The sequence below is a fragment of the Notolepis coatsorum genome (assembly GCF_963971535.1).
Source record: "Notolepis coatsorum genome assembly, chromosome: 10".
NCBI classification, from domain to species: domain Eukaryota; kingdom Metazoa; phylum Chordata; class Actinopteri; order Aulopiformes; family Paralepididae; genus Notolepis; species Notolepis coatsorum.
Window position 1 is genome coordinate 23,860,254 of NC_140174.1, and position 26,710 is coordinate 23,886,963.

The 26,710-nt window shown below is 44.9% G+C and overlaps 1 protein-coding gene across 1 annotated transcript in view; it reads right to left on the bottom strand.

Annotated features, from left to right (window-relative positions):
* LOC311235500 (pleckstrin homology domain-containing family A member 4-like) overlaps positions 1–26,710 on the bottom strand; it is a gene marked incomplete at both ends in the record, with an annotated part of 44,596 nt that overhangs the window by 5,030 nt on the left and 12,856 nt on the right. Inside the window, 9 exons of the mRNA XM_084322968.1 lie at positions 4,339–4,491; positions 12,753–12,812; positions 13,561–13,879; positions 14,026–14,223; positions 20,317–20,435; positions 20,907–21,007; positions 21,739–21,811; positions 22,046–22,144; positions 23,584–23,653. Of these exons, the coding sequence (XP_084179094.1) occupies positions 4,339–4,491; positions 12,753–12,812; positions 13,561–13,879; positions 14,026–14,223; positions 20,317–20,435; positions 20,907–21,007; positions 21,739–21,811; positions 22,046–22,144; positions 23,584–23,653 (1,192 nt within the window). The remainder of the gene's footprint in view (positions 1–4,338; positions 4,492–12,752; positions 12,813–13,560; positions 13,880–14,025; positions 14,224–20,316; positions 20,436–20,906; positions 21,008–21,738; positions 21,812–22,045; positions 22,145–23,583; positions 23,654–26,710) is intronic.

The following is a 26,710-nucleotide window of genomic DNA, read 5'->3' on the forward strand; positions in this document are numbered from 1 at the left end:
AATACCTCTACAAGATATCCACTTCCTGTCTCTCTTAACTCTTTCAGCGCCGGCGGGTCTAGCCATCTTTGTTCCTACTGCGCCACCGCTCTAAGAGATAGGGATGCGTGGCAGTGTTTTCAGGGCTATATTCAATATTCTATATTATAGCTACAGTATGGAGACAATACTATGGCTCATTAAATGAAAGCAAATTCATACATGAAAAAATGTATAATTTTTCACATGTTGAAAGATGGATAGTTGATGTACATTTTTTACATCAACTATCCATTGTTCAACATGTGAAAAATAATAAATGTTTCCTGTATACGTTCGCGTGTTATACCGTGGTGAATATTGTATAGTTTCAGAGTGATCCTGGCTAATTCCTGAAAAACTGCGCTATGGAGCAATACGTGAATTTGGCTAAAAGCGTCGGCGTTGCTCGTCTGAACACGCTATTATTTCCAATTCAAAGGTATATAATAGGTATTATGTTTCATGATGAATACATGAAAGGTGGGGGGGGCAAATTTTTGGATGCTTTGATCATCACCAACGGCATACGTTTTGGAGTACGTTACTGTACATATGATCATTGCGATCGATGTGAAATCATGGTTGGATCAAAGTAGGATGGATGTCATATAGTCCTTACCTTTACTAGGAGGTATCCCAAAAAGAATATTCCAATTGTCTGATCGCGATTTCCAGTATTGGTGTCCATCGTGTCCCCAACATAATCCGGCACAACACATGCATCGAGGGGCATTGGACGCGTTTCAATGTGATCGGGTGAACAGCAAGACTTGCCTGACCCAATATACTGCGCCCGGAGGGAATTAAATGTAACACCCGGTGTGAAAAAAGGTTTCAAAGGGTGGGCGATACTGCCATCTAGCAGGATGCGGCCGGTATTGCACTCTAGCGATCTCAGAATGATTTCCTATAGTAACCCAGAGGTCCGTGAGCCGGAAATGAATAAGAAAATCGAATAAAAGAAATAATGATGAAAACCCGACTATACTCTGGTATGGCGCCCAACCGCTGGCGAGATAACCCGACTATCCTCGGGTCTGGCGCTGAATGAGTATAAAGAACACGCCAACATTTTCGCTTATTGTCTTCTCCAGAGAGAGACAAGAAGATAGATACCAGTTTCCTCTCTGTGCTTAGCACAATGAATGGAAGCGGACATGACCGGTTAGCCTTTGGGAGAGGTGTTAGTTGGACAATGCCTAGGCTAACCGGTCATGTCCGCTTCCATTTATTGTGCTAAGCTAGGCTAACATGCAGCCAGATAGCTTTCTACTGAACACACAGAGAGGAAACTGGTATCTATCTTCTTACGATAACGCTAATTTCCCAAAATGTTGGCGTGTTCCTTTAAGCTAATCGGTATGTGTGTACAGTACAGTATATGTGACGGGTATTATGCTGGTAGAGTGAGTGAAGACAGACCCTTTGTCTTACAAGAAAAGCACGAAACTTGGCGTCACTAAATTACGAGGCTTGCTGCGCTTCCGTATTATGAAATTCAACCGTGAATCTGACAGTGAAAAATTATGATATGCTATGAAGTCTCATAAGCATCACATACTGTACCACTATGTGTATTTCAACACACTACAGCTTGATGTAGCCAATGTTGAAAGATAAAGAGCTATTTCTGTACTAATATTAGAAAGGCATTAAACTCATCAGATTTTGGGAAATCAGACATACTCAAGTGTTTAATCATTTTTGACATAACATATAAACAAGAAAACAAACAAAATATATGGTTGATGAATGACACGTGGATACAGTAAGCATTAGTGACAGTATGTGACAATTCAATTAGTGACACAAAAGGACATACGGGTACACTTAGTTACATACAAGACCTTCGAAATGAAAGTAGCCTACTGTGTGTTGTGTATGTTGTACTGATATCAAGAGTTCGGAGTGATGTGTCAACATGTATCAATATGTTACAAGTTTGTGTTACGTGATAATAGACAGAACACAACACAATCATTTTGGGTAAACACAACAGCACACAACTGGCATTTTCGAGCAGCAGTGGTCGAAGAAGTACCCAGTTCCTTTACTTAAGTAAAAGTAGAAATACCCAGATGAAATAGTACTCTGGTAAAGTCCTCCATTCAAAATTCTACAAAAGTGGAGAAGAATTTTATATTCAAGGTACTTAAGTATCAAAAGTAAAAGTACACATTATACATGATGTTTCTGTATTCTGAATGCTTGGGAGCATTCAGACCTCGAACCATTGACCTCTATAGGTTATGATAAAGTGGTATGTGGTCCAGTTATGCTGCTCTGATTCAAAGTTATGATAAAGTGGTATGTGGTCCAGTTATGCTGCTCTGATTCAAGGTTATGTTAAAGTGGTATGTGGTCCAGTTATGATGCTCTGATTCAAGGTTATGTTAAAGTGGTATGTGGTCCAGTTATGATGCTCTGATTCAAGGTTATGTTAAAGTGGTATGTGGGCCAGTTATGCTGCTCTGATTATGTCCTCTTGAAGTTGTCAGGCTTGAAATTTGAAAGTACAAATTTTACTAGTAAGTGAGGGGTTCAGATGAATGTAGTGGAGTAACAAGTACAATATTTACTCTGTAATGTAGTGGAGTAAAAGTACAAAGTTCCCTACAAACATCTCAAAACAAACTAGTCAGACTACTGCTTGACCTGACTCCTAGAACCCACCTCACCCCTGCACACTTTGACAACCTAGGATGGCTTAGAGTAGACGACAGAGTACAGCAACTTGCAATGGGCCTGGTCTACAAGATACACTACACGACCAAGGTACCCATGTACATGTCAAAATACTTCCCAAAGGTCAGTGAATACCACGATCACAACACCAGAGGGAGCTCCACAAATCATGTTAAACCCAGATTCGGCTCAAACAAGGGACTAAACACGTTTCGCAATTATGCCACATCACGCCCTACCCAAAGCTGTAAAGGAATGTGAATCACTACCCACTTTCAAAAACACTCTCAAAGAACACCTACGGGAGACTGCAATTCGAAACTGGCCCCTACAAATGTCCTAAACCAGTTGTACAGTAAATGACCAAGTATGGCTTTGTCAGTATTCCAATGTACAGTGTACAGTGTCCCCCACCCACCCACCCCCTACCCAACCCCCCCCCCCCCCCCACCTCCAATGTACAGCCCCCCCCCCCCCACCCACCCAACCCCACCCCACCTATAATAATAATAATAATAATAATGGATTGGATTTATATAGCGCTCTTCTCTGATTCAGAGCGCTTCACAGAGTCCATTATTCGTTCATACACAGTCATACCGGTGGTGGTAAGCTACAATTGCAGCCAGAGCTGCCCTGAGGCAACCTCCTCCAATGTACAGTTTCTACGTCAAATGTATATACACTCTTTTCTGGACACTTTTTGTATCACAAACAGTACTGTATTTGCAAATCTGGTATGTCATAAATGTATAGATGTAGCAGTACTGTCTATCTGTATGTTGTGTGTGTCATATATGTTATGATGAATTGAAAATGGGGGACCCTGATGTAAACAAGACGAAAGTCTTTCTCTGGTCTGCATCCCCTTAACAATTTGAGCTGTACTGTACTGTACCCATTCTTCATAATAAACTTTGCAATCAATCAATCAATCAAACCCTAAAATGGAAATACTTACAAATACTTAGTTACTTTCCACCACTGTCGAGTATAATACACAACTATGTACAACTGATATTTCGGGTACAAACACAACATCTCAGCCCGCAGCCCACACATTTGACAGAACACAACTGGCATTTTTGAGTACACACAACAATGGACAACAGACATCTTCTTTAGTACAGACAAATGCACGCAAAACCGACATGTTTGAGTACACACAACCATGTACAGCAGGCACTTTGTGAGCTTAGAATCATAAGGTTCCATTTGCGTTCAGGGCGATTCAGAGATATTGAGGATCAACGTTGTCACATCCCAGCTGGCATAGCTGTTGTGTAGTAGATTCAACTTGTATAGCTCAATAAGACCACTGTCCTGCAGTTACCTAAAGTACACATTATCAACATCCAGGAACATTTGGAAATGTGATTTTCGGAGATAGAACCTTATACAGTAACTCCAACTCTGTATGTATTGGAGATGGAACCTTTTTTATTTTCTGAATTACAGACCAAAATAAATACAATATGAAAGACCACAGAGGCATTAACAAACACCCAATAAACCAATGGCAATAACTCAATTTGGACACAAATGTAAAGATGGAACCATATAATTCTAAGCTCACGGTTTGAGTAGAGTAGCGGCAACACAAGAGAGCACAGAGAGCGCCGAGGCTTGTACCGTAGTCGGTGGCAACACACAGACAGACAAATGGCTGCGGTGGTGGTGGTGGTGGTGGTGGTGGTGTGGTGGTGGGTGAGGAGAGTGTGTGGCCCGCGACGATGCAGGGGGCAAAGGGGGCAATAAGTCTGTGTGTGCCCCTGGGGAGCAGCTCTGAAGAGAGAGACAGGAGCCAGATAGTAGTAATAGAGTGAGAACAGGGAGGTATAGGACTGCATGAGATAAGAGAAATCCTTACTTGACTAATAGTCATAGGATTATTCCGGCTAAATCGATTTTAATGCTGCACTATGGGAGATCGGCGCCCTGTGGCTGTGAGAGGTAACTGCACCCTTTTGACATGGAAAAACGGCAACAGAAAACATTTCTTCAAAGCCTTTTACAGATTTCATAGCACTTTCATGCAACGCAGTTTCATGCATCACTGTTGGGATGTAGATTATGTAGATTGCTCAAGACATTTATTTTTCTTGTTTTTTCATGAAAAAGTTCAAGGTTTAATCGATAAATATGGAAAACTGTGCTGCCCACATGATTTATCCATCTGCAAATGGAGACATGTTGATATTGGTATTCAGTAGGGATGCTCGATATTGGCTTATTTACCGATACCGATATACCGATATTGTCCAACTCTTAATTTCCGATACCGATATCAACCGATACAGATATATGCAGGGTTTCCCCCCCAAAAAACGGAATAATTTCAGGTAATTAACATTACATATCTCTTGTCGTGTAATTAACACAACATTATGCATACTTTGACAATAAATAAAATAATAATTAGTTCTTACTTGCTTGCCTGGGTAAATAAAGGTTAAATAAATGTAAATTTTTTCTTTTTTTTAACGTTTTTCTTTTTTTTGAAAACCGATATAGATATTTTCCGATATCACATTTTTATGCCAATATCGGCAGATAATATTGCTAGGCCGATAATATCGGACATCCCTAGTATTCAGCTATTGATAGAAATAATAGTGATGCCAGAAATGTGATAATAATTTCTAGAATATAACTCATTCAGCACGAAGGAAAACTAAATACAAATCTTGGTCAATTAAAATTTAAATACTTTAATCCTGAGCTCATTCAGAACTCTGCAGCCAGGCTATTAACTAGAACCAAGAGGAGAGAGCACATTAGTCCAGTGTTAGCTACTCTGCAGCTAGGCTATCAACTAGAACCAAGAGGAGAGAGCACATAGTCCAGTGTTAGCTACTCTGCAGCTAGGCTACTAACTAGAACCAAAAGGAGAGAGCACATAGTCCAGTGTTAGCTACTCTGCAGCTAGGCTATCAACTAGAACCAAGAGGAGAGAGCACATTAGTCCAGTGTTAGCTACTCTGCAGCTAGGCTATCAACTAGAACCAAGAGGAAAGAGCACATAGTCCAGTGTTAGCTACTCTGCAGCTAGGCTATCAACTAGAACCAAGAGGAGAGAGCACATAGTCCAGTGTTAGCTACTCTGCAGCTAGGCTACTAACTAGAACCAAGAGGAGAGAGCACATAGTCCAGTGTTAGCTACTCTGCAGCTAGGCTAAGTATTAACTAGAACCAAGAGGAGAGAGCACATAGTCCAGTGTTAGCTACTCTGCAGCTAGGCTATCAACTAGAACCAAGAGGAGATAGCACATAGTCCAGTGTTAGCTACTCTGCAGCTAGGCTATTAACTAGAACCAAGAGGAGAGAGCACATAGTCCAGTGTTAGCTACTCTGCAGCTAGGCTAAGTATTAACTAGAACCAAGAGGAGAGAGCACATAGTCCAGTGTTAGCTACTCTGCAGCTAGGCTATCAACTAGAACCAAGAGGAGAGAGCACATTAGTCCAGTGTTAGCTACTCTGCAGCTATAGGCTATCAACTAGAACCAAGAGGAAAGAGCACATAGTCCAGTGTTAGCTACTCTGCAGCTAGGCTATCAACTAGAACCAAGAGGAGAGAGCACATAGTCCAGTGTTAGCTACTCTGCAGCTAGGCTACTAACTAGAACCAAGAGGAGAGAGCACATAGTCCAGTGTTAGCTACTCTGCAGCTAGGCTAAGTATTAACTAGAACCAAGAGGAGAGAGCACATAGTCCAGTTTTAGCTACTCTGCAGCTAGGCTATTAACTAGAACCAAGAGGAGAGAGCACATAGTCCAGTGTTAGCTACTCTGCAGCTAGGCTAAGTATTAACTAGAACCAAGAGGAGAGAGCACATAGTCCAGTGTTAGCTACTCTGCAGCTAGGCTATTAACTAGAACCAAGAGGAGAGAGAGCACATAGTCCAGTGTTAGCTACTCTGCAGCTAGGCTATCAACTAGAACCAAGAGGAGAGAGCACATAGTCCAGTGTTAGCTACTCTGCAGCTAGGCTATCAACTAGAACCAAGAGGAGAGAGAGCACATAGTCCAGTGTTAGCTACTCTGCAGCTAGGCACTAACTAGAACCAAGAGGAGAGAGCACATAGTCCAGTGTTAGCTACTCTGCAGATAGGCTATCAACTAGAACCAAGAAGAGAGAGCACATGAGTCCAGTGTTAGCGTTAGGTTATGACTATAACCAAGTTCTGTTAATTAGGGGTGACGCTCGACATCACTCATGCACTGTCCTCGCACGTGCACGCGCACTGAATACAATTCCACAAATGTACCTTTAATACCAGTATTCGTCTGACCACACCCCTCGTTAGCTTACCTTCATAAGCAGGTGTGTGGTCACCTGCTCTCCTCCTTCCCAAGCTTTCACCACAAGGTGAGGTCAAGGGCTGCAGCGGCGTCGGATGCCGAGCGTCACCCCTAATTAACAGAACTTGGTTATAGTCATAACCTAACGTTCTGTATCATTAGGGGATCCGCTCGGCATCACTCATGCACATAGGGAGGCCGAGCGGAGCCACCGGCCGACAAATACACCCCGCTGAAAGCCCCCCACGACCATCAGAACAGGGAGGGCCGAGCCCCCCCGACCCCCCCTAATGGAGGGCACCCCCCCTATTAGAGGTTTCCCGGAAGGGCGACGGACCCGACCGTGCGAAGAGGCACTCAAGCAACTCAACGCACAGGGTGAGCAGCCGTGGCCTGACCCCACGACTACACACACGCACAACCCGCATGCCACCCGGGAACGAACGGAGGCAACAACCTCGTTACTGCCCCCAGAAACACGGGGTCAAGGGCAAACCCAACCCCGTGGCAAGGCCGTAGCAGCGGAGCGCGAAGGAAGGCCCAGACCCACCAAAGGGACTGGACCCCCTGGAACGGGGGCCCGGAGAAGTCCATGATGCCAGCATCAAGACCCCACCAGGTGGGCACTTAGTGACCCCGCCCCCCACATCGCCAGCGTATTCGGACAAAGGCCCCTCAGCCGAGCGGGCCCTGTCCCCCCAATAGTACACCGCCTGTCACACTGACCCTGCAGAACAGGCAGACAGCATGGCCGTAAGCACACAAAAAAGGTTAACCAACGGAAGCAGGCAGCGCACCGGGGAAAACCAGGCAACAGGCTGTTAACCCGAGCCTGGAGACTGCGGACGAGACAGGCGCCAGAGGGGACAGCTGAACACAGCCGCCCCGGCGGAAGGGGCGCATGCTGGCGTTGTTGCATGACCAAGCCTCCATTTAAAAACCCCCACCCAGAGGGGTTGAGGCAGAGAAGGCTGACACGATTGGCAGACGTCATGAACGTGCAGGGGCACCCTCAACCGGTTAACCCGGGAGTTGACACTGCTCCAACACACCAGAGAACCAACCACCTAGTCGTTACCCTATGCGGTGGTTGGTCCCATAACCCCTCAGGAAAAAAACTCCAAAACATACCTGCGGCACTGCCGCAGTACCCGTGTTCCAGTTTCCAACAGGGTTATCCCGGGCCTACGGGTCAACGAAAACATTACTTCGGACCGGGCCCGGTGATACGGGGAGCACAGGGTCCCCTGAGGAGGTCAAAGACCACTCCAACAGGCCCCTCTTCGCCATGCGTAAGAGAAGAGCGCAAGAATGGAAAACCAGCCCCAACACCCCGTACTTGGTATTCCCAGGAGGTCACCCAACCAAGTACTAACCAAGACCAACCTGCGTGGCGGCCGAGATCCGCCGAGATCGGGCGTGTACAGGCTGGCACGGCCGCAAGCCATTACGACAGTGTAGAATACAATGCACCCAACAAGGGCTCCATAGCGCTTAACCCTGTGACACCCAGACCGACCTAGCATTTTTCCCCCTGAAAAACGCCCAAGTCCCTCAGGGTACCAGAACAGCAGATCTGCATCCCCGGCGGACAACGGGTTTAACTGATCCGGACCAGCGTGACCAGAACCAGTCCCGTGCCCTAACTACGCCGACATGCCAACTCCAGGAGAAGGGGCAGATATGCGTGAGACCCTTCTACATATGTCCAGATCCATTCCGTTATCATCCCCTGATATGAACGAGAACCCGTCGACAACCACACAGGTCGTCGGAAGAGGAAAACCCCCATCCCAATTGCTTTATAAAAACGCTGTTTTAACCCCAAGCAACCAAGGCGCGCCAGTCAGTTGCTTAATGTCCAGCAGAACATCCCGAGCTAGCACTATGTGTGCGTCGGGCATATCCACATCAATAATAGGCTATGTAGACCATCTTATTGAATCCCCAAGGCGCCCAGGGGAACGACAAGAGGGGCGGGATGCAACCAACTCCATGAATGAATGAATGAAAACTTTATTTAACAGATTGCAGAATGGGTACAATACAGTACGGCTCAATACATACAATTGTTAAGGGGATGCAGACCTGAGAAAGACGTTAGTCTTGCTTCCATCAGGGTCCCCCATTTCCAATTCATATAGATTCATCCAACTCTTTATAATAATAAAGAAGAAGCATCAACCGTATGAACCCAACTGCACAGCTGGGAGTAAAAAACTGTTCATTTTTTACATCCAGTCACTCCTTTTGTCAGAGAGTACAGACCGAACTTTCCCAGAAGCCTTCCCACATGAGTCGTAGTTATGAAAAAGACATGCCAACTGTGAGTCACGTGACCAACTGACTCAAGTTTACACATAAATCGAGCGTAGCAGACCCGCAAGCCCTACGCTCTAACTCGACACCTTAACACCACAACCTTACGTAAAGGTCTTAACTCACGGAAGCCGTCGCCATAGCAACATTGCTATGACGGGGGGAAACCCTGTACACGGCTCCTGTTTGTAATAGGAGTCACGTCAGGACAACCCTCCCCCCCCCCCCCCCTCCCTGCCAAGACGTTCGGACGACTCGGCCCTGACTGGCTCAGCAGAATGAGAAAAAATCTCCTAAACCAACCAAGTGGAAAGGAGGGGTTTATTCGACACCCCCTCACAAAAAAACCTTTTTCCCTACACACAATAACAACTGTAGCATTGTGAAACCTTCGGTAGAATGCCAATGTATAGCGTAAGCTAATACAATGCCCGCTACCCACAAATGTGAACAGGATTTATAACAAAACAAGTCGTATGTGTGTGAATCCTACACCTGCTTTCTATGTCATACATAGCAACGCTGACAGAGAGTAACGGCCAGGCCGTGGAACGTGTGTGTACGAGTATTACTGCAACTAACACAACAGCGTTGTGGGACACATTTACTTTGTTCAAGCAATGGAAATACCACCAGTTTCTACCTGCATGTGGAGCGTCAGGCTAATAGAACCTCCTACGACTGAGTGTATGCTTGCAGACCTTGCCTAATCTCGTAACACAACATGACTCATCCCTCAATGTAATAGTGCAGATTCACATTTACGCAACCCCATCATATGATTTGTTGAAGAAACACACAGTTTGTTTGGCCAATAATACAGTTTCCCTTATATCGGGGAACTCTTTATTTCCACGGCACAAAAACATAATCATGAGGGGCCGGGGAGGGTGTAGAGGAGAGGGGACACAGAGGGAAAAGTCACTTTTAGCTGCGTCTGCCACCTCGCGCCGCTCGTGCCTACCTCCCCGAGGAGCCCCGGAGGGACGGTAGGTAACTGTCTGCTGGTCTCGACGTTCCCTACCGTCTCCTCCGGTTGTGGATGGGCCGGCGGTAGCAGAAGCGGCGTCTCTTCTCCTGGCCTTCTTGGAGGGGCCAGCAGCGGCGGCGGAGGCAGTGGTAGGCACGGCGGAGGGAGCTCGACGTCGTGGAAGCCTTCTGACTCCACCGGCAAGGACGGGAGGCGGAAAATGGGGTTGGAGAATGGATCTCTCCTCTGCCATCTCTCTGCACGTTGAGGTCATCAGCTGCAGGGCCTTCCCGAACAGTCCAGCATCGGAGAGGCTGGCCGTCAGAAGAGGGGTTCTCTTCTTCTCCGGCACTCGAGCCTGCTCCAGCCAAAGGTGGCGCTGGGTCAGGGTGGCCAGGGCGCGCGTCTTCCTCGAGGCTATGGCCAGCACCTGGGTAAGGTGCAGGACAGCTCCTGCCGCCTGGGTGATCTGATCGCATTTTACCTCGGTCAGATCCATGCCGCCCGTCAATATCCCCGATACAAATCTAGCCAGGTGGGCGATGTTAGAAGCCGCAGCCAGCGATTGTGTACCAGCGATAAATGACTGGTCACCCCAATATGCCAATCGCCTAGCCGATCTTCCATGGAGAACCGGCTTGCATAATGGTTCCCACACCACATCCGGACAGAGGTGAGCGGCCATCGGCCTATCAAGCCGTGGCACGCCCTCTCTCATACCTTTGACCAACCCCGACACCCGCGTAACTGGTACATAGGCGGGGGCAAGTCCCATGATGTTAGAAACCGCCTGACCCTGACGAACATAGGCCCCCATTGAGGGGAAAAATGGGTAGACAACATCCACCCCTCTCACCGGGCGACGCTGCCAGAGATGACCTATGAGATCGTCGGGGACAGGAGCAGGCAATGGCAGCGGCAGCGGCACGCCGTTTGCAGTGGCAGCTACCGCCATGAGCTCGGGAAACAAAGCCTGCAGTTCCCCCTGCTGACCTTCCTCCACCGAACCCGCATCGCTCACATGCAGCAGGCTTTGACCCATTGAGGAGCCACAGTCTGATGTGGCTGATAGCAGGGCATCCTGCTGATGAGGCCGAGGTGGTTCCTCGACATCTTCGAACAAGGCGTCCCAAGGAGCCATTTCTCCCCCCTCCGGTGTTTCCTGGATAGGAGGGATACTCGCCTCCACAGAACCTTCAAACAAGAATCCGTCCGACTCTTCCATGAAATCCTCAGTTTCCATCGGACATGTAGAGCCCGACGCATCCTCGCTGGTCTCCAGCAATTCCCCAAACCCAGGCCGTTCGCGCCTGCATGCCACCATCTTGCGACGTGAACGGGCAGACGCGAAAAGTTTGCGTCGCAAATCCTCCGGACCCAAAACAACCGACCGTTCAACAACGGACGATTCCCTGGAACCAGAGTCGAGATCATGCCATCGCCGGAGCGACGGCACCGATGTCTCGGCTCCTCGGAGAGGCAAACTACCCATCGGCTGCCTCCTGGGCTGGGTCGGCAACCACGAAAGTGGCAGCAGCCCCGCACCAAAACGCACGACGGAGGCGGGAATGGAGAACCGCTGGTGAAGAGTGGGTCTACTCTCCGAAGAAGACATTATGACTTAGCTTTTTCCTTTGAACAGTTATGAGAGAAGAAAAAACTAAGCACAATGTAAACTCGTCACAACTCTTTTCAACTAACAACACGTCAAGTGGGGTACTACCGAGGCACTTCCTTGTGGTGAAAGCGAGAAGGAGGAGAGCAGGTGACCACACACCTGCTTATGAAGGTAAGCTAACGAGGGGTGTGGTCAGACGAATACTGGTATTAAAGGTACATTTGTGGAATTTTATTCAGTGCGCGTGCACGTGCGAGGACAGTGCATGAGTGATGCCGAGCGGATCCCCTAATGATACAGAACTACTCTGCAGCTAGGCTAAGTATTAACTAGAACCAAGAGGAGAGAGCACATGATTCCAGTGTTAGCTAGTCTTCTCTTCCGGTAACATTTGGAACTACTGGTTTATTGAAGTATTGTTATTGTCTGTTATTTCTTATTTTCTGCATTGCTTTTATTGTGTCAACTTTATGCAAATGTTATGTCTATTTTACTGCTGTGAAGCACTTTGGGCTGCACTTCTTATATGAAAGGTGCTATACAAATAAAGTTTATTATTATTATTATTATTATTGTTATTATTATTATTATTATTATTATTATTATTATGACCAATTAGCCAACTATTCGACTAATAGGGGAAGGCCCTAGTATGTTATAAGTGATACATCACTGAATAATAACCACATTATTAACACAGAATGAATGCCTCATTTTAACTGACCTGAGTAAAACATTTCCAAATAAATAATAAGTAGTTCTAGTCAAATAAATATGTTGCACTGTATCCTGTAATGCTGTACAAGTCTTCATGTTCAGTCTTCATGCTATAGCTACCTTTCCCAAAGGTCTTCGGCCGCTTGGCATGTGATGGACGGAGGCATATGTAGCCGTAGGCTGGGGAGTAAAAGCAATAAACGGTGTGAGTATACAATAATAATAATAATACTACTACTACTACTACTACTACTAATAATAATAATAAATCTTTAGTTTATTTTTTGTATAGCACTTTTCATACAATAATTGCAGCCCAAAGTCCTCCACAGCAGTGACATAGACACAAAATAGACATAGGCATAACATTTTCATAAAATTGGCATAATTATAGACAGGCATAGAATGAGCAGATAATTGATATTAAAACCTCCCAGAAAAGTTGTAGTCATTAAAATCTATGTAAAATAATAACAATTTAATAAAAAAAAGATTGTAATAGACTTCCGTCATTAAAATCTAACCAGGCTTATTTTTTTGATGAATGTGACACTAGAAAACATCCTTTAAAGGCTCAATGCGAAAGTTCTAAAAAATTTAAATAATAAAATAAAAATAAACGTCGTTCCATAAAAATAAAAATAAAACTCCTCAAGAACGTATGAGAATATACCCAAAATGTTTATTTATTTATTTGAGTAACCTTACCTACTATTATTAGTTACGCTACTGGCCAGTACGAGTATGGTGGCTACCATAGTATCTTGATACCTGCATCACATCAGAGTCATAGATGCTTTGCAACTAATAAAAGATTCCTTTTTTACTTCTCCTTCTGCAGCTTCTAGACACTCAAGCATTATGTTGTATGTATGGTATGTATATTATGTATGTATTCTGACTGTAGCCAACAACAAAAGAACCCAACCTTGCTGAGACTTTGCCACCGCTCTGTGACAGGCGTGTGAGGCGTGGATCTGAACTCCAACTTGGGCGAGGTGGGAGAGTAGCATAGTGTCTGTGACATCATCATGTGGTCATCCTGGGGTCGAATGTCAACCCTCCCCATTGGCGTGTGAGGTCGCGACCCCAACTGACCCCTCGGGGTCAAAGAACCTGTTCCCAAGAATTCTGCAGGCTTGGGTGACGTGCTGCGGCCGCTGGCGTAGGGGAGAGCGTCCTCCTCCTGGTGCAGAACACGCACCCTTCTCCTGCTGAATTCTGGACTGGGCGTTTCGGCCGAGGGGCTGAGCAAACAAAAGGGCAAATAGAACGGCATCAGGGGTCATGACCTCTCTCGGGGCAAATGTTCCCCCTCAGTTAGACCTCAGAGTTCTAATTCCGTATCTCTCAGAGACAGAGACGCACGGCAGATGTCTAGACCACCAGTTACCTTTGATGCACGCTCCGTCTCCCCCTCTGCTCCGAGTGTGGCGTCCCCATCCTCCCCCCCGTGAGCTGACTTGGTTCACTCAGAGTCCCACTGGCGTTCCTGTGCTTTCGAGAGAGACCATCTCCGAGAGAAGGGGAGTGGTCGACCGATTCACTGCTGCCACCCATCTGCGTGAAATCTTGATAACTTGAGCAGCGCCTGAAAAGGATCAGGAGATGGATCAAGGTAAACGTGTCTAATCATTATTTTTTTTATTATAATCGCAAATTTAATCGCAATCGCAATATCTGTCACAAAAATCGCAATTAGATTATTTCCCAAAAAAGATTTGCAGCCCTAGAATGTTGAAATGGTTTCAGACTATGTTGTTCTTTGACACTGAAAACACTTGACCTAAATCACACAACTATGATATATCAATAAAGAGTAATAATGACATTGAAATGACTCATTTATAATTAATTAACAATTCATATCAGTATAACTATGGATATTGAAATCCAAACTCTCTCCCTCTCCCCCAACTCTCCTACAGTTCGAACAGGCCTAAAGCACCCAATGGGAACTCGTGAGGGGGTTGGGATGGGAACAGAGAGACTAAGGCTCAGCTTCTTCCCCCAGGCCATGAGAACATTGAACACTGAACTCCCCACACACAAGTACACATGAGCACACACATACACACACACACACAACACACATTCTGCATTAGCTCACACACAAACGGTCACTTTAAACAAAATGGAAAGGACACTTTAAAAGAAAGAGGAAAATAAAGGTCACTTTAACCCTTTGGTTGCCGAAAACGTAGACCTACGTTTCTGTGGCCCAGCGGTTGAGTGCCAGAAACGTAGATCTACGCTTCTGTGTCGTTATTTCTTTTATTTGCTATTGCCATTCATAATCCATCGAGGCACCTTGTGCAGGTTGTCCTGAACGTGTCTGAGATCGCAAACGGCCAATACTGCCGCCTAACGCCTTGCGGCCGCTATTGCACTCCATTTGAAACAATGTGGCTAGGCGTCTGGGCCGAGGGGGCGGGGTCTGAACAGTCGGGCGAGACAAGCGGTTACCACAGTTGCCTCGATGAGGGCCCCCCCCCTCCCCGTTCATATTCATTTCTGGATTACGTTGGAAACATGATCGCGATGAGTATTTGGAATGGCGATCAGAGAATTGTATTATTCTTTTTGCAGTACATCATAGACAAGGTAAGGGCTATATTATCAATCTTGCATTGATCCGATAATTTCCCCCCCGCGATCGGGGCGTGTGTCTGTGTGTGCCGGTGTCCCGTTGGTGGCGATCGAAGCATAGAAACACGACCCCCCCCCCCCCACTCTTTCTTGCATGCATGAGGAAACATAATACCGATAATCTAGCGTTGATTTCAGATTGATCATTGATCCAGGCGAGACATGGGACGATTTATAGTGAAATGCAGATAAACCCTGTTTTGGCTGCGTTCCCTGGGATTACACAGAATCGCTCTGGAACTATGCTCGTATTCACCACGGTATAAAACGGAAATGTATGGATGAAAAAATTCTCTGTTTTTTGCATGTTGACCGGAAGAAACTCACTGACAATCGACGGTGTTATTAGATCCATAGCTATAATATTTAATATAGGTTTAGCACTGCAAAACACTGGCATTTATCCCATTGAACAGAGCGCTGGCACTCATGGCCCACAGCTCCCCTTGTGTTAAGGAAAAAACTGATGTGGTTCTTGTATAGTAAGTATAGTTTAGAAATAGCAAGTATAGCATAAGGATATAGAGTAAAAACTGTATATTGTATAGTAGTGTACATAGGACCCAGTGCCTTAATTCGTAGCTAACATTGCATTGCATTATCTCAGGACTTTAGCATGTCTATTTTATCATGCCTATTTTATTACCTGTTTATTATGTCTATTTTATTATTTAGTATTATTGCACAATCAAAGCGGGCATGGCCAACCGCATTTCACTGTATGCCCTGGTATGTACAGTATGTGACAAATGAACCTCTTGAATCTTGGATAAATGTGAAAGGCACGTCAACTGATATGCCTCAAATGTATCCCCTGTTGATAGATCTGTGCCCAGAATGAGTAGTGTTCACAACTGCTCCAGTGGAGCTGCCACATAAGTGGAGCTGTGACCAATAAGACTGATTAGCCTACCAGGCTGGTTGTACAGGGGAGCTCACACACGTCAGAGAATGTGAGGGCATTGCTGGGGGAAAAAAGCGAATCAACCTTCCCTCTGTAAATAACGTTTTAAAAAAGAAATTGAGAGCAGTGCTTCTCTGCGGTTGTCAAAGGGATTTCACTTGCTTTTACAATACAGCTGTTGAACATACAATTATATTTGTCGATATTGTATGGGTAAAAAGCAACGGATACTGATATGGATGGATGCCCACCTCTAAAGGTGTTCTCACCTGTTATTATTTACTTTTACATTTAGTAATTTAGCTGACACTTGTTCTGCACAACAAGTCAGCAGGAAGGGTACAACTCTGGCAGCCAAGGGTAAATAAGATTGTTCATCAAACAGTGTCAAACTTGAGTGCTACAGTCTTAGCATAGTAGGTAGGCAAGGTAGATTGATAGATTCCTTAGTAGCAAAGTGCATAATAGTAAAAGACAGTACGAAGGTTAGTAGTTTGAGTAGATATTGATTGAAGAATTGTTTTTAGTCAGCGGCAGGAAATTGGGCGGGTTTCGGCTGTCCTGACTGTGGTGGGAAGTTTGTTCCACCATTGTGGACCAAGGAATGAGAATAGACTGCTTCTCTTTGATGACCCCAAAGGAGCTGGGATAGGAGTGGGTCTGAGGCGGCCAGAAAATGCAGAGAGTAGGGGTATTGAGCGTGTGTAGTTAAGAGACAATTTACCTATTATCAGAACTTCTGATGTCTACACTATTTTAACACATTGTTGTTACATTTTGTCATTTAGCTGACGCTTTTATCCAAATCAACTTAAAAGTTCTGTACGACAACTCTTTCAGCTGAGTAACAATGTTCATCAAACAGTGTTGAAACTTGGGTGCTGCAATGTTGAGTGCATAGCAGTAAAGACATACTGTATTAGTATAGTAGGAAGAGCATGATAGTAGAAGACAGGTCCTCTTCCACTCTTTCCCTCACTGTCCCGTCATCCAAACTCAAAAGTTTTGGTGACCGTGCATTCCCATCAGAGACTCTCCCTCACTCTCCACCTTCAAATCAGACTTCATCTGTTCTCCCTAGCATACCCATAACCACCCTCTTCCAACCCGCCACCATTTTCCCCTGCCCCACGTTCTCTCCTCTCCTGCCCACCCCACCCCCCTTGGTTTTCCCCTACTCTCACTACTATTACTATTACTGTTAACTGTTACCCGTTATTGCACAAATTTATTGTTACCTGCTACCTGTTATTGCACAATTTTATTGCACACATTTTTGTATTGGATTCTATTATATGTTGTACCAATTGCACATCGTTGCGGGCAAGACCACCCGCATTTCATTGTATATCCGTATGCCGTGACAAATAAAACTCTTGACTTGACTTGACTTGACTCTCCTCCCGACTGTCTCCCCTACACACTCCAGTATTTGTTATCCCTTACTCATGGTTTTATGTTCCTGTTACCACCCCTGCCCACTTTGACAACCTAGGATGGCTTAGAGTAGACGACAGAGTACAGCAACTTGCAATGGGCCTGGTCTACAAGATACACTACACGACCAATGTACATTCCCAAAGGTCAGTGAATACCACGATCACAACACCAGAGCGAGCTCCACAAATCATGTTAAACCCAGATTCGGGGGACTAAACAAGGGACTAAACACGTTTCGCAATTATGCCACATCAATGTGGAACGCCCTACCCAAAGCTGTAAAGGAATCTGAATCACTACCCACTTTCAAAAACACTCTCAAAGAACACCTACGGGAGACTGCAATTCGAAACTGGCCCATGTAAATGTCCTAACCCAACCCCCTCCAATGTACAGTAAATGACCAAGTATGGTTGTCAATATTCCAATGTACAGTTTTGCTTGTGCAGTTGTACAGTGTTCCCCCCCCCCACCCCTCCTGCCCAACCCCACCCCTACCCCCACCCCACCCACCGAACCACCTCCAATGTACAGCCCTCCCCACCCACCCCACCGCCCCAACCTCCCCCAATGTACAGTTTTTACGTCAAATGTATATACTCTTTTCTGGACTCTTTTTGTATCACAATGTTGCTATCATAAATGTATAGATGTAGCAGTACTGTATATCTGTATGTCATGTATGTCATATATGTCCTGATGAATTGAAAATGGGGGACCCTGATGTAAACAAGACGAAAATCTTTCTCTGGTCTGCATCCCCTTAACAATTGTGTGTATTGAGTTGTACTGTATTGTACCCATTCTGCAATCTGTTAATAAAGTTTTCAATCAATCAATCAATCAATGTATTCTTATTGTTCTCCGTTTCCCTGTGGTTCTATGTTTCTTTGTTTTCTTTTTTGCCTATTGTCAGCGACTTTGGGTCTTTGAAAAGCGCTATACAAAATCAATGAATTATTATTATTATTATTATTATTATTAAAAAGGTTAGTGTTTCTTTTAGACCAGTTGAACTTCTCTGCTCACATCGCAGCGACAATCAGAACCTGCAGATTCCTCCTGAGCAACGTCAGAAGGATCCGCCCCTTCCTGACAAAAGAAGCCACCCAACTCTTCGTCCAATCAACAGTCATCTCCCGCCTCGACTACTGCAACGCACTGCTCGCTGGCCTCCCGGCCACTGCCACCAAGCCTCTTCAACTCATTCAGAACGCAGCGGCCCGCCTGATCTCAAACCTACCGAAGTCGGCCCATGTCACCGCACTTCTTAGGGACCTGCACTGGCTCCCCATTGCTGCACGTATCCGCTTCAAGGCCCTCGACCTAGCATACCGTGCGGCAAAGGGAACCGCTCCCGCCTACCTCCGGTCAATGGTCTCTAACTACACACCCTCAAGACCCCTACGCTCTGCATCTTCTGGCCGCCTCAGACCTACTCCTATTCAAGCCCCGGGAGGGTCATCAAAGAGAAGCCGCCTATTCTCAGTCCTTGCCCCACAATGGTGGAATGAACTACCCACCCCAGTTAGGACAGCCGAAACCCGTCCAATCTTCCGCCGTCGACTAAAGACGCACTTCTTCAACCATTATCTGAAATAATAATAATAAAAATAAAAAAAACTCTAACCCTAACTAACCTTACTGTCATGCACTTGTCCTAATAAACTAACCTACACTGTAACACTAAACACTTTGATGAACATTCTTACTCAGCTGATAGAGTTGTACCCTTCTTGATGACTTGTCGTACAGAACTTGTAAGTCGCTTTGGATAAAAGCGTCAGCTAAATGACTAAATGTAAATGTAAATGTAGTCTAAAACAAAAAGATTTGAACGAAAGATTGAGCGTGTAACATACTGACTGGTGTCTGTGGGGGTTAAGACTCCCTTCCCCCCCCTTTTTGATGACTCTTTGATCTTCCTCACCCATCTTTCCTTCCTACCCCCATCCCTTATTCTTAACCCCAACAAACCCTTCCCCACCTTTCCATATGTCCCCAAAATGTCACGACACCCCTATACGTTGTGTGTTACTGTGACCCCCACCCCTTCCAGTGTTGGGTGTATAAAGAAGTTTGAAGATCCGGTGGGGAGGTGCTCTCTTCCTGTGGTGTCCTATAGCTAAACGCCTCGTGAGAGTCATCCAGCCTAACTCTGATTATTTTGTATTGATACTTTGATTGAGTTAATACATCGTATTAACCAGGTCTCTTACTCTCTTTTGACTGAGTAAGTCATTAGCTTCGGCTATTTCCACCACAATAGTAGTAAAGACATATTAGTATAGTAGGACGATATGCATGATAGGGGAGCATGTCTATGTTCCCCGGGTCCTATGTTCCCCGGGTCCTATGTTCCCCGGTAGCGATAGATAGTCAGACCACCAGCCCTGATTCCAAACTCTAACCTTAACCAACTTCGAAAGAGGGCCTAAGCTTAACCAGTTCGAAACAAGGCGGACATTAATAATTAATAAAATAATAAAAATGTATACAATTTTCAATCAATCAATCAATCAATCAATGGGGGAACATAGGACCCGGGGAACATAGGGATGACCCCCATGATAGTAGAAGACAGTAAGAAGGTTAGTGTTTAGTTTTGTTCGTTTAGTTTTTTCCCCCTACATTTCACACTATGCTATGGAACATTAGATTGAGCGTGTAACATACTGACTGGGGTCCTACCTGTTGATCGAGCCGTCCGGCTCCATAGCGGCAGACTGGCCGAGGGCTCGGACCCAACCCAGCATGTCCTCCTGAGTGTCTGCGCTGAAGAAGTAGGAGCGCATCCCCTGGTGAACCACCTGGTGCAGACGTCAATCACAACGATCACTATTATTGTGGTCACAATAATCACTATGAGGAATGTCTTACGTGTGTCTGACTCGTAAAAAAAAAATGCATGGACTACAGCGTATGACGTATATCACGCCAGTTAGGGCACCGTGTGTATACTTTTACTCTTACCTGTACTCATAGCATATATTCAGATTCAAATATTTATTGTAATGTATAATATAAGTGATAGGGCATACATACACTCATCTGCACCTTTGTTTATTTTTCTCACATTTCTATATTTAGAGTGAATTATACTGTTTACACTGTTTATTTCTCTCATATTTCTATATTCAGATCTAATTGCATTGCCTATATTTATGTCTTTCTACTATTACCCTGTCCATACCTGCACCTCCCCTCCACCCTCCCCCCATGCTGCTAAAGGAATATCTTATCTTAAATGTGGAAGGGGAAAAAACCCTGAACGTACTTACCTTGAAGGTATGCTTCCTGTTCTTGCATTCTCGCGGCGTACAGAAGAGGATGTTGTAGCTCGGCAGGGGGATGCTGCCCAACACGGACTCCTCTCTGCTGTCTGAGGGCGTTCGGAGAACAACCGACTGAGAAACCAGCAGCATGACAAGCTGACTACTGTGCTATGTGAGAGTCTGACATGTGCATCAATGTGACCGCCTGACCTGTGTATCAATGTGATCGCCTGACATGTGCATCAATGTGACCGACCGTCTGACATGTGCATCAATGTGATCGCCTGTCATGTGCATCAATGTGATCGCCTGACATGTGCATCAATGTGACCGTCTGACATGTGCATCAATGTGACCGACCGTCTGACATGTGCATCAATGTGACCGTCTGACATGTGCATCAATGTGACCGCCTGACATGTGCATCAATGTGACCGTCTGACATGTGCATCAATGTGATCGTCTGACATGTGCATCAATGTGATCGCCTGACATGTGCATCAATGTGACCGTCTGACATGTGCATCAATGTGACCGCCTGACATGTGCATCAATGTGACCGTCTGACATGTGCATCAATGTGATCGCCTGACATGTGCATCAATGTGACCGTCTGACATGTGCATCAATGTGACCGCCTGACATGTGCATCAATGTGACCGTCTGACATGTGCATCAATGTGATCGTCTGACATGTGCATCAATGTGATCGCCTGACCTGTGCATCAATGTGACCGCCTGCCTGACATGTGCATCAATGTGATCGCCTGACATGTGCATCAATGTGACCGCCTGCCTGACATGTGCATCAATGTGATCGTCTGACATGTGCATCTACCTTTATAGTAAAACAGACAGTAGTTTGAGAGGACGAACCATCTTCTCTTCCACAGCTTCAGCCCAGCGCTGTCCTGAATATAGGAGGGGGGATTAGCGCTGATACATGGTGCTCATGTAATTCAGATGTTTAAGGAATGTGTTCAATCTATATTTAAATCAATATTCTCACGAAAAACAAACTCAAAAAAAGTATTTAATTTGTCTGTGTTTACAGGCAAACTTGTATTACACACAACGCAGACAGCGTTGACTGCTTCAAAGACAAAGCATAAGACGGAGAGCGAGGATGCGGTGTGGACCGGTACCTTCTTATTGAGCCATCCTCTGATGACCACGGCACAGTTGGGGTCTCTCTTGGATGCCCTGCCTCCTTTCCCAAAGGTTTGCACCCGGTCACTGCCTCCCTGTTAACAAATTAACCCTTTCACTACCACACTACCAAAGGGTTAACCCTTTCGCTGCGACAATACAGAAGGTTAACCCTTTCACTGCCACACGACAGATGGTTAACCCTTTCACAACCACACGACAGAAGGTTAACCCGGTTACACGTCTGTAGTGTGGTAGTGAAAGGTTAACCTTCTGTAGTGTGGTAGTGAAAGGGTTAAAATATGAAGTATTCTAAATGCATATACTATGTGTGCATTGCCATGACCTTCCTCAAAAACAAAACAGAAGAAGACTCAATGAAAACATGCAACATCACAATTGCTGAAACATGCAGCATTGCAGTTGTGCTTGTGAACAGCCTCATGCTCACAGCGATGGGAGAGAAACATTCCAATGGATTTTGGATAAAAGAAAATTAAACACAGAATGGAATTACTTATGCACTTAAATTGTAAACTTTAGCAGTACAGAGTGAAGCAAACATGGGCCACGTTCACACTGCAAGCCTGCGTGCTCAATTCAGATTTATTGCTCAGATCAGATTTATTTGTTTTGTTTGGCTGTTCACAATGTGGCCAATATTAGATTCCAGTGTGAACTGGTCACGCTCCTGAACTGACCCGCATGCGCTAATGAACAATAATGAAGATGAAAGTAAACATGGAGGACACTGAAGTCACAGTTTATGGTTTGATTTATAAATTGCAGTGCAGGCCAGATAATTGGTGAGCAGATTATATTGGGGGCGAGGAGGTGAAAGAGACATTTCTTCTCTCAATATGCTTTCAAACACAGTTCTGCTTGTACAGAAGTATCACCACAAATACTTATAAGGTGAACACCTCACTGTTCCTCCATTGACTGCCTCCATCACAGCTGTCTCCCATGATTATATTCACAGAGTGACTCCCGCCACAGAATTGTGATGGATGTCAATCTAGAGTGACGGAAAAGTCACATGAACTCTGACATGACTGTTCAGACAGAGGTCTCATTGCAAAAAATCAGACCTGTATCTGATTTAGGACCACATATGAAAGTGGCACAAATTAGACTTGAAAATATTCCAGATTCAGATTCCATGTGATTTGTGCTGTTCACACTGTCATGAAAAAAACAGATCTGAGTCACACATGAGCAAACAAATCAGATTCAGGCCACTTTTGCCTGCAGTGTGAACGTAACCTGGAGCCATGGAGACAGAATCGGGCTCATGCTGGTTTACATCCAGACTACAAATGACAAAAGCAGCAACGTGTTTCAAGCCATGCACTCAAGAGCATGTTTGCTTCACAGTACTGGTAGAATTCTCCACAATTAAGGCATAGTATAATTCTCCACATTATGCATTTAAAATCGCCTCCACAACAGTCTTATGGATGTGGCAGAATGTAAACCCATACATGTTGGTACTCGTAATAACAAGACAGCCATGCAAGCAAACAAAACAAACTTTTTGAACTGAGAAGGAGGAAATGGTGATCACACTGGATGCCTGGCTTACTCTGTCCTGATCCTCCATTCTGCAACAAACACAGACAGATTGACATTATAGGCCAACACGTATAACAATAGAATATACAACATATAAACCTGGTTAAAATATAGGTATGGAAGATGAGATGATGCAAGAAGTTAGATTGGAAAATAAACAAAGCAGAGGGGAAATTATATATATTAGTGAGAAATCTTGGATTAGAATGAATGGAATACTTTAATCTTTAGGTGGATAGTGAGTAAAATGAGTAAAAGCCTGAGTGTTTACAGTACATCAGGACCACTGAAAGGACCTGTTTCCTGTTCAAACCTGATGAACCAATGGAGGCATTTCTTCCTGGTTATCGAGCTTGCATTCAGACCAATAGCAGCCATGCTTTTTCCTAGGACTAGTGACTCCACATCCACAATCAAGTTTCATTCTGGGTTCATTAAAAATCCATAATTACTGGGTGGTGGTTAGACCCCAATCCAAAGTAATAATCGATAATAATCTGACTTCAGTAAAAAAATAAATATATAATAAGAACCACATCTGAACTGCTTATAGTTTACCACAACTGTTGAGTGTAGTATCAAGAGAATCTCTGATAATATACCAAATACTGCTGAACAAATAATCAATACACACAGCACAGTAATCCCCCCAACTATCACTGTACATTTGAATAATCAGATTAGAGCAGGCCAAATCCTCAGGCCTCACCAATACTGTATCAGACAATTCCTACATTACTTGTATGTACTATAAATAAAAGAATACAGTACAAACCAGAATATCTCCACGTTGCTCCAGTCCAATTAATCCCATCAACACCAACACCACCACGCCGTGTGTTCCTAGCACGTACGAGGTGTCACCGACACATTCCCATATAGCCAAGGCTTTTTCCCGGGTCGACTGTTCATTCTCTCATGACCGAGTCGGTGCTGTCTTGTGCGTTCCCTGCCACACCGACCAGCCCCGTCGCCCACAGTTCTATTCTGAGCCATAACAGGCCGTCGCTGCATCCCCACGGTGAAACTGACAGGTGACAGCTGCACCGCCGTGGTGGCAGGGAGGGGCTATGGGAGAGTGTGAAAACCAATCTGGCGGCAGGGGAGGGAGAGAGGGCTGTGGAATGCGAGACATGATGCTCATGGGAACGGGTCCCAAGAGTGCAGACCGGAGGGAGTGGGACCGAAAACCAAAATAAAAGAGCGTGGTGGGAGACGTAGCATGTATGTCGGAAGCAAATGTGAAGGGAGGGGTTTGGAATTCGGTGTGTCAGAGATTTTGGGGGTTTTCTGCACGTGTGTCACGTCAGAGGAGGCTCTGACTCAGTAACTTTAACACAGTAGGTCCCGCGGGCAAAATGTGGCCCGCCAAAGGGTTCCAGAGAACGACAGGATATTCTATTTGGTCTACTTTTATTTGAGGAGTGATTTTGAGGTAACTTGCTTATTACAAGGCATACTGCACAAACACCAACATGACACAGTAGCTACCGGTATGGTTAGACCTAAGAAGTGAATGCCTACTTATTTTATTCCTAAATAACAAATGTCCAATTGCAGTTACATTTTGTATGTATGTATGTATGTATGTATGTATGTATGTATGTATGTATGTATGTATGTATGTATGTATGTATGTATGTATGTATGTATGTATGTATGTATGTATGTATGTATGTATGTATGTATGTATGTATGTATGTATGTATGTATGTATGTATGTATGTATGTATGTATGTATGTATGTATGTGTATGTATGTATGTATGTATGTATGTATGTATGTATGTATGTATGTATGTACAGTAAAAACATTTGGGCTACACCTCTGGCCTGTATTATACTTTACTTGTATACAGCTAGGCCATAACTTCTCTGAGTCTGATCGTTGTCGATGTACAGTATGGTTTGCAACCATTTCCACAGTGTGTAACATCTGATTATACTCTGAGCTTCCTGTTTTGGAAAAGGCTTGCCTCATATTGCCTGTTACAAAAGCTATCAGTGAACTGAACTCGTGGCCTGTACCAGACCAGTCAACATCATGCCAGGTGATGTTTAAATAGTGAACGCCTCCTTTAATACTAGGGTAATCTTCCCCCTTCGGAAACATAGCAAAATACAAACACAGTGGTAGCTGAACTTTGAACTCTGAAGTTAAATACTGTAGCTAAATATGTTTTACTTAAGTATTGCACTTAAGTACACATTTGAGCTATTTGGAGGACTTTCACTTTCACCAGAATATTATTTGTGGTATTTCTCATTTTACTTATTTCATTTCCACCACAGGCTAAAGCAGTGGCCTAAAGGCATCCCCCTCCATTTACATTTAGTCATTTAGCTAAACACTTTTATCCAAAGCGACTTACAAATTGTGTGCAACAAGTCGGCAAGAGGATAGGCTACACCTCTGGCGGTTAAGGGTAAGTGGTATTGCAGTGGCAAATTAGAGCCTTAATCTGGAGTGTATTATAGACATAGTAGCATGTTAGATAGTAGCATTGACATAGTAGTGTAACCGAGTGGATTTGAACCTGGGACCATAGGATCCACAGGCTCGCCAACTGAGCTAAATGGTCAGACCCGTTAGCAGGTGCTGGTTGACTGCGACCGTCTCGTTAGTAGTTTTCAGTCGTCCTACCCCCCCCCGAGAAGTGTGTCCTTGCACGTTCTTTCATCCACGAGCGCACTTTCCCAGGGTTAAGGCACTGAGATCGCACCCCCATTGCTACGTGAACCTGAATACAGATTTACAGGCCAGTGAGATCCCACCTCTGTCACCAATGTAACCCAGTGGATTTTAACCTGGGACCATAGGATCCACAGACGGCCCCTTTAGCTGAGCTAAAGGGTCAGACCCGTTAGCAGGTGCTGGTTGACTGTGACCGACTCCTCAGTAGTTTACAGTAGTACATGGTAGTATAGACAGTAAGGAGGTCTGTATTGTTTGTATTGTTTGTATTGTTGTCTCCACCTGACACTCCATATAGATATTCTTCCTCCGGACAACAGCAACAGAGATAAAGGAGAGGATTCACGAGAAAACAACTGAAAACAAAGCAACCACATGCACTTGCAGGTGAC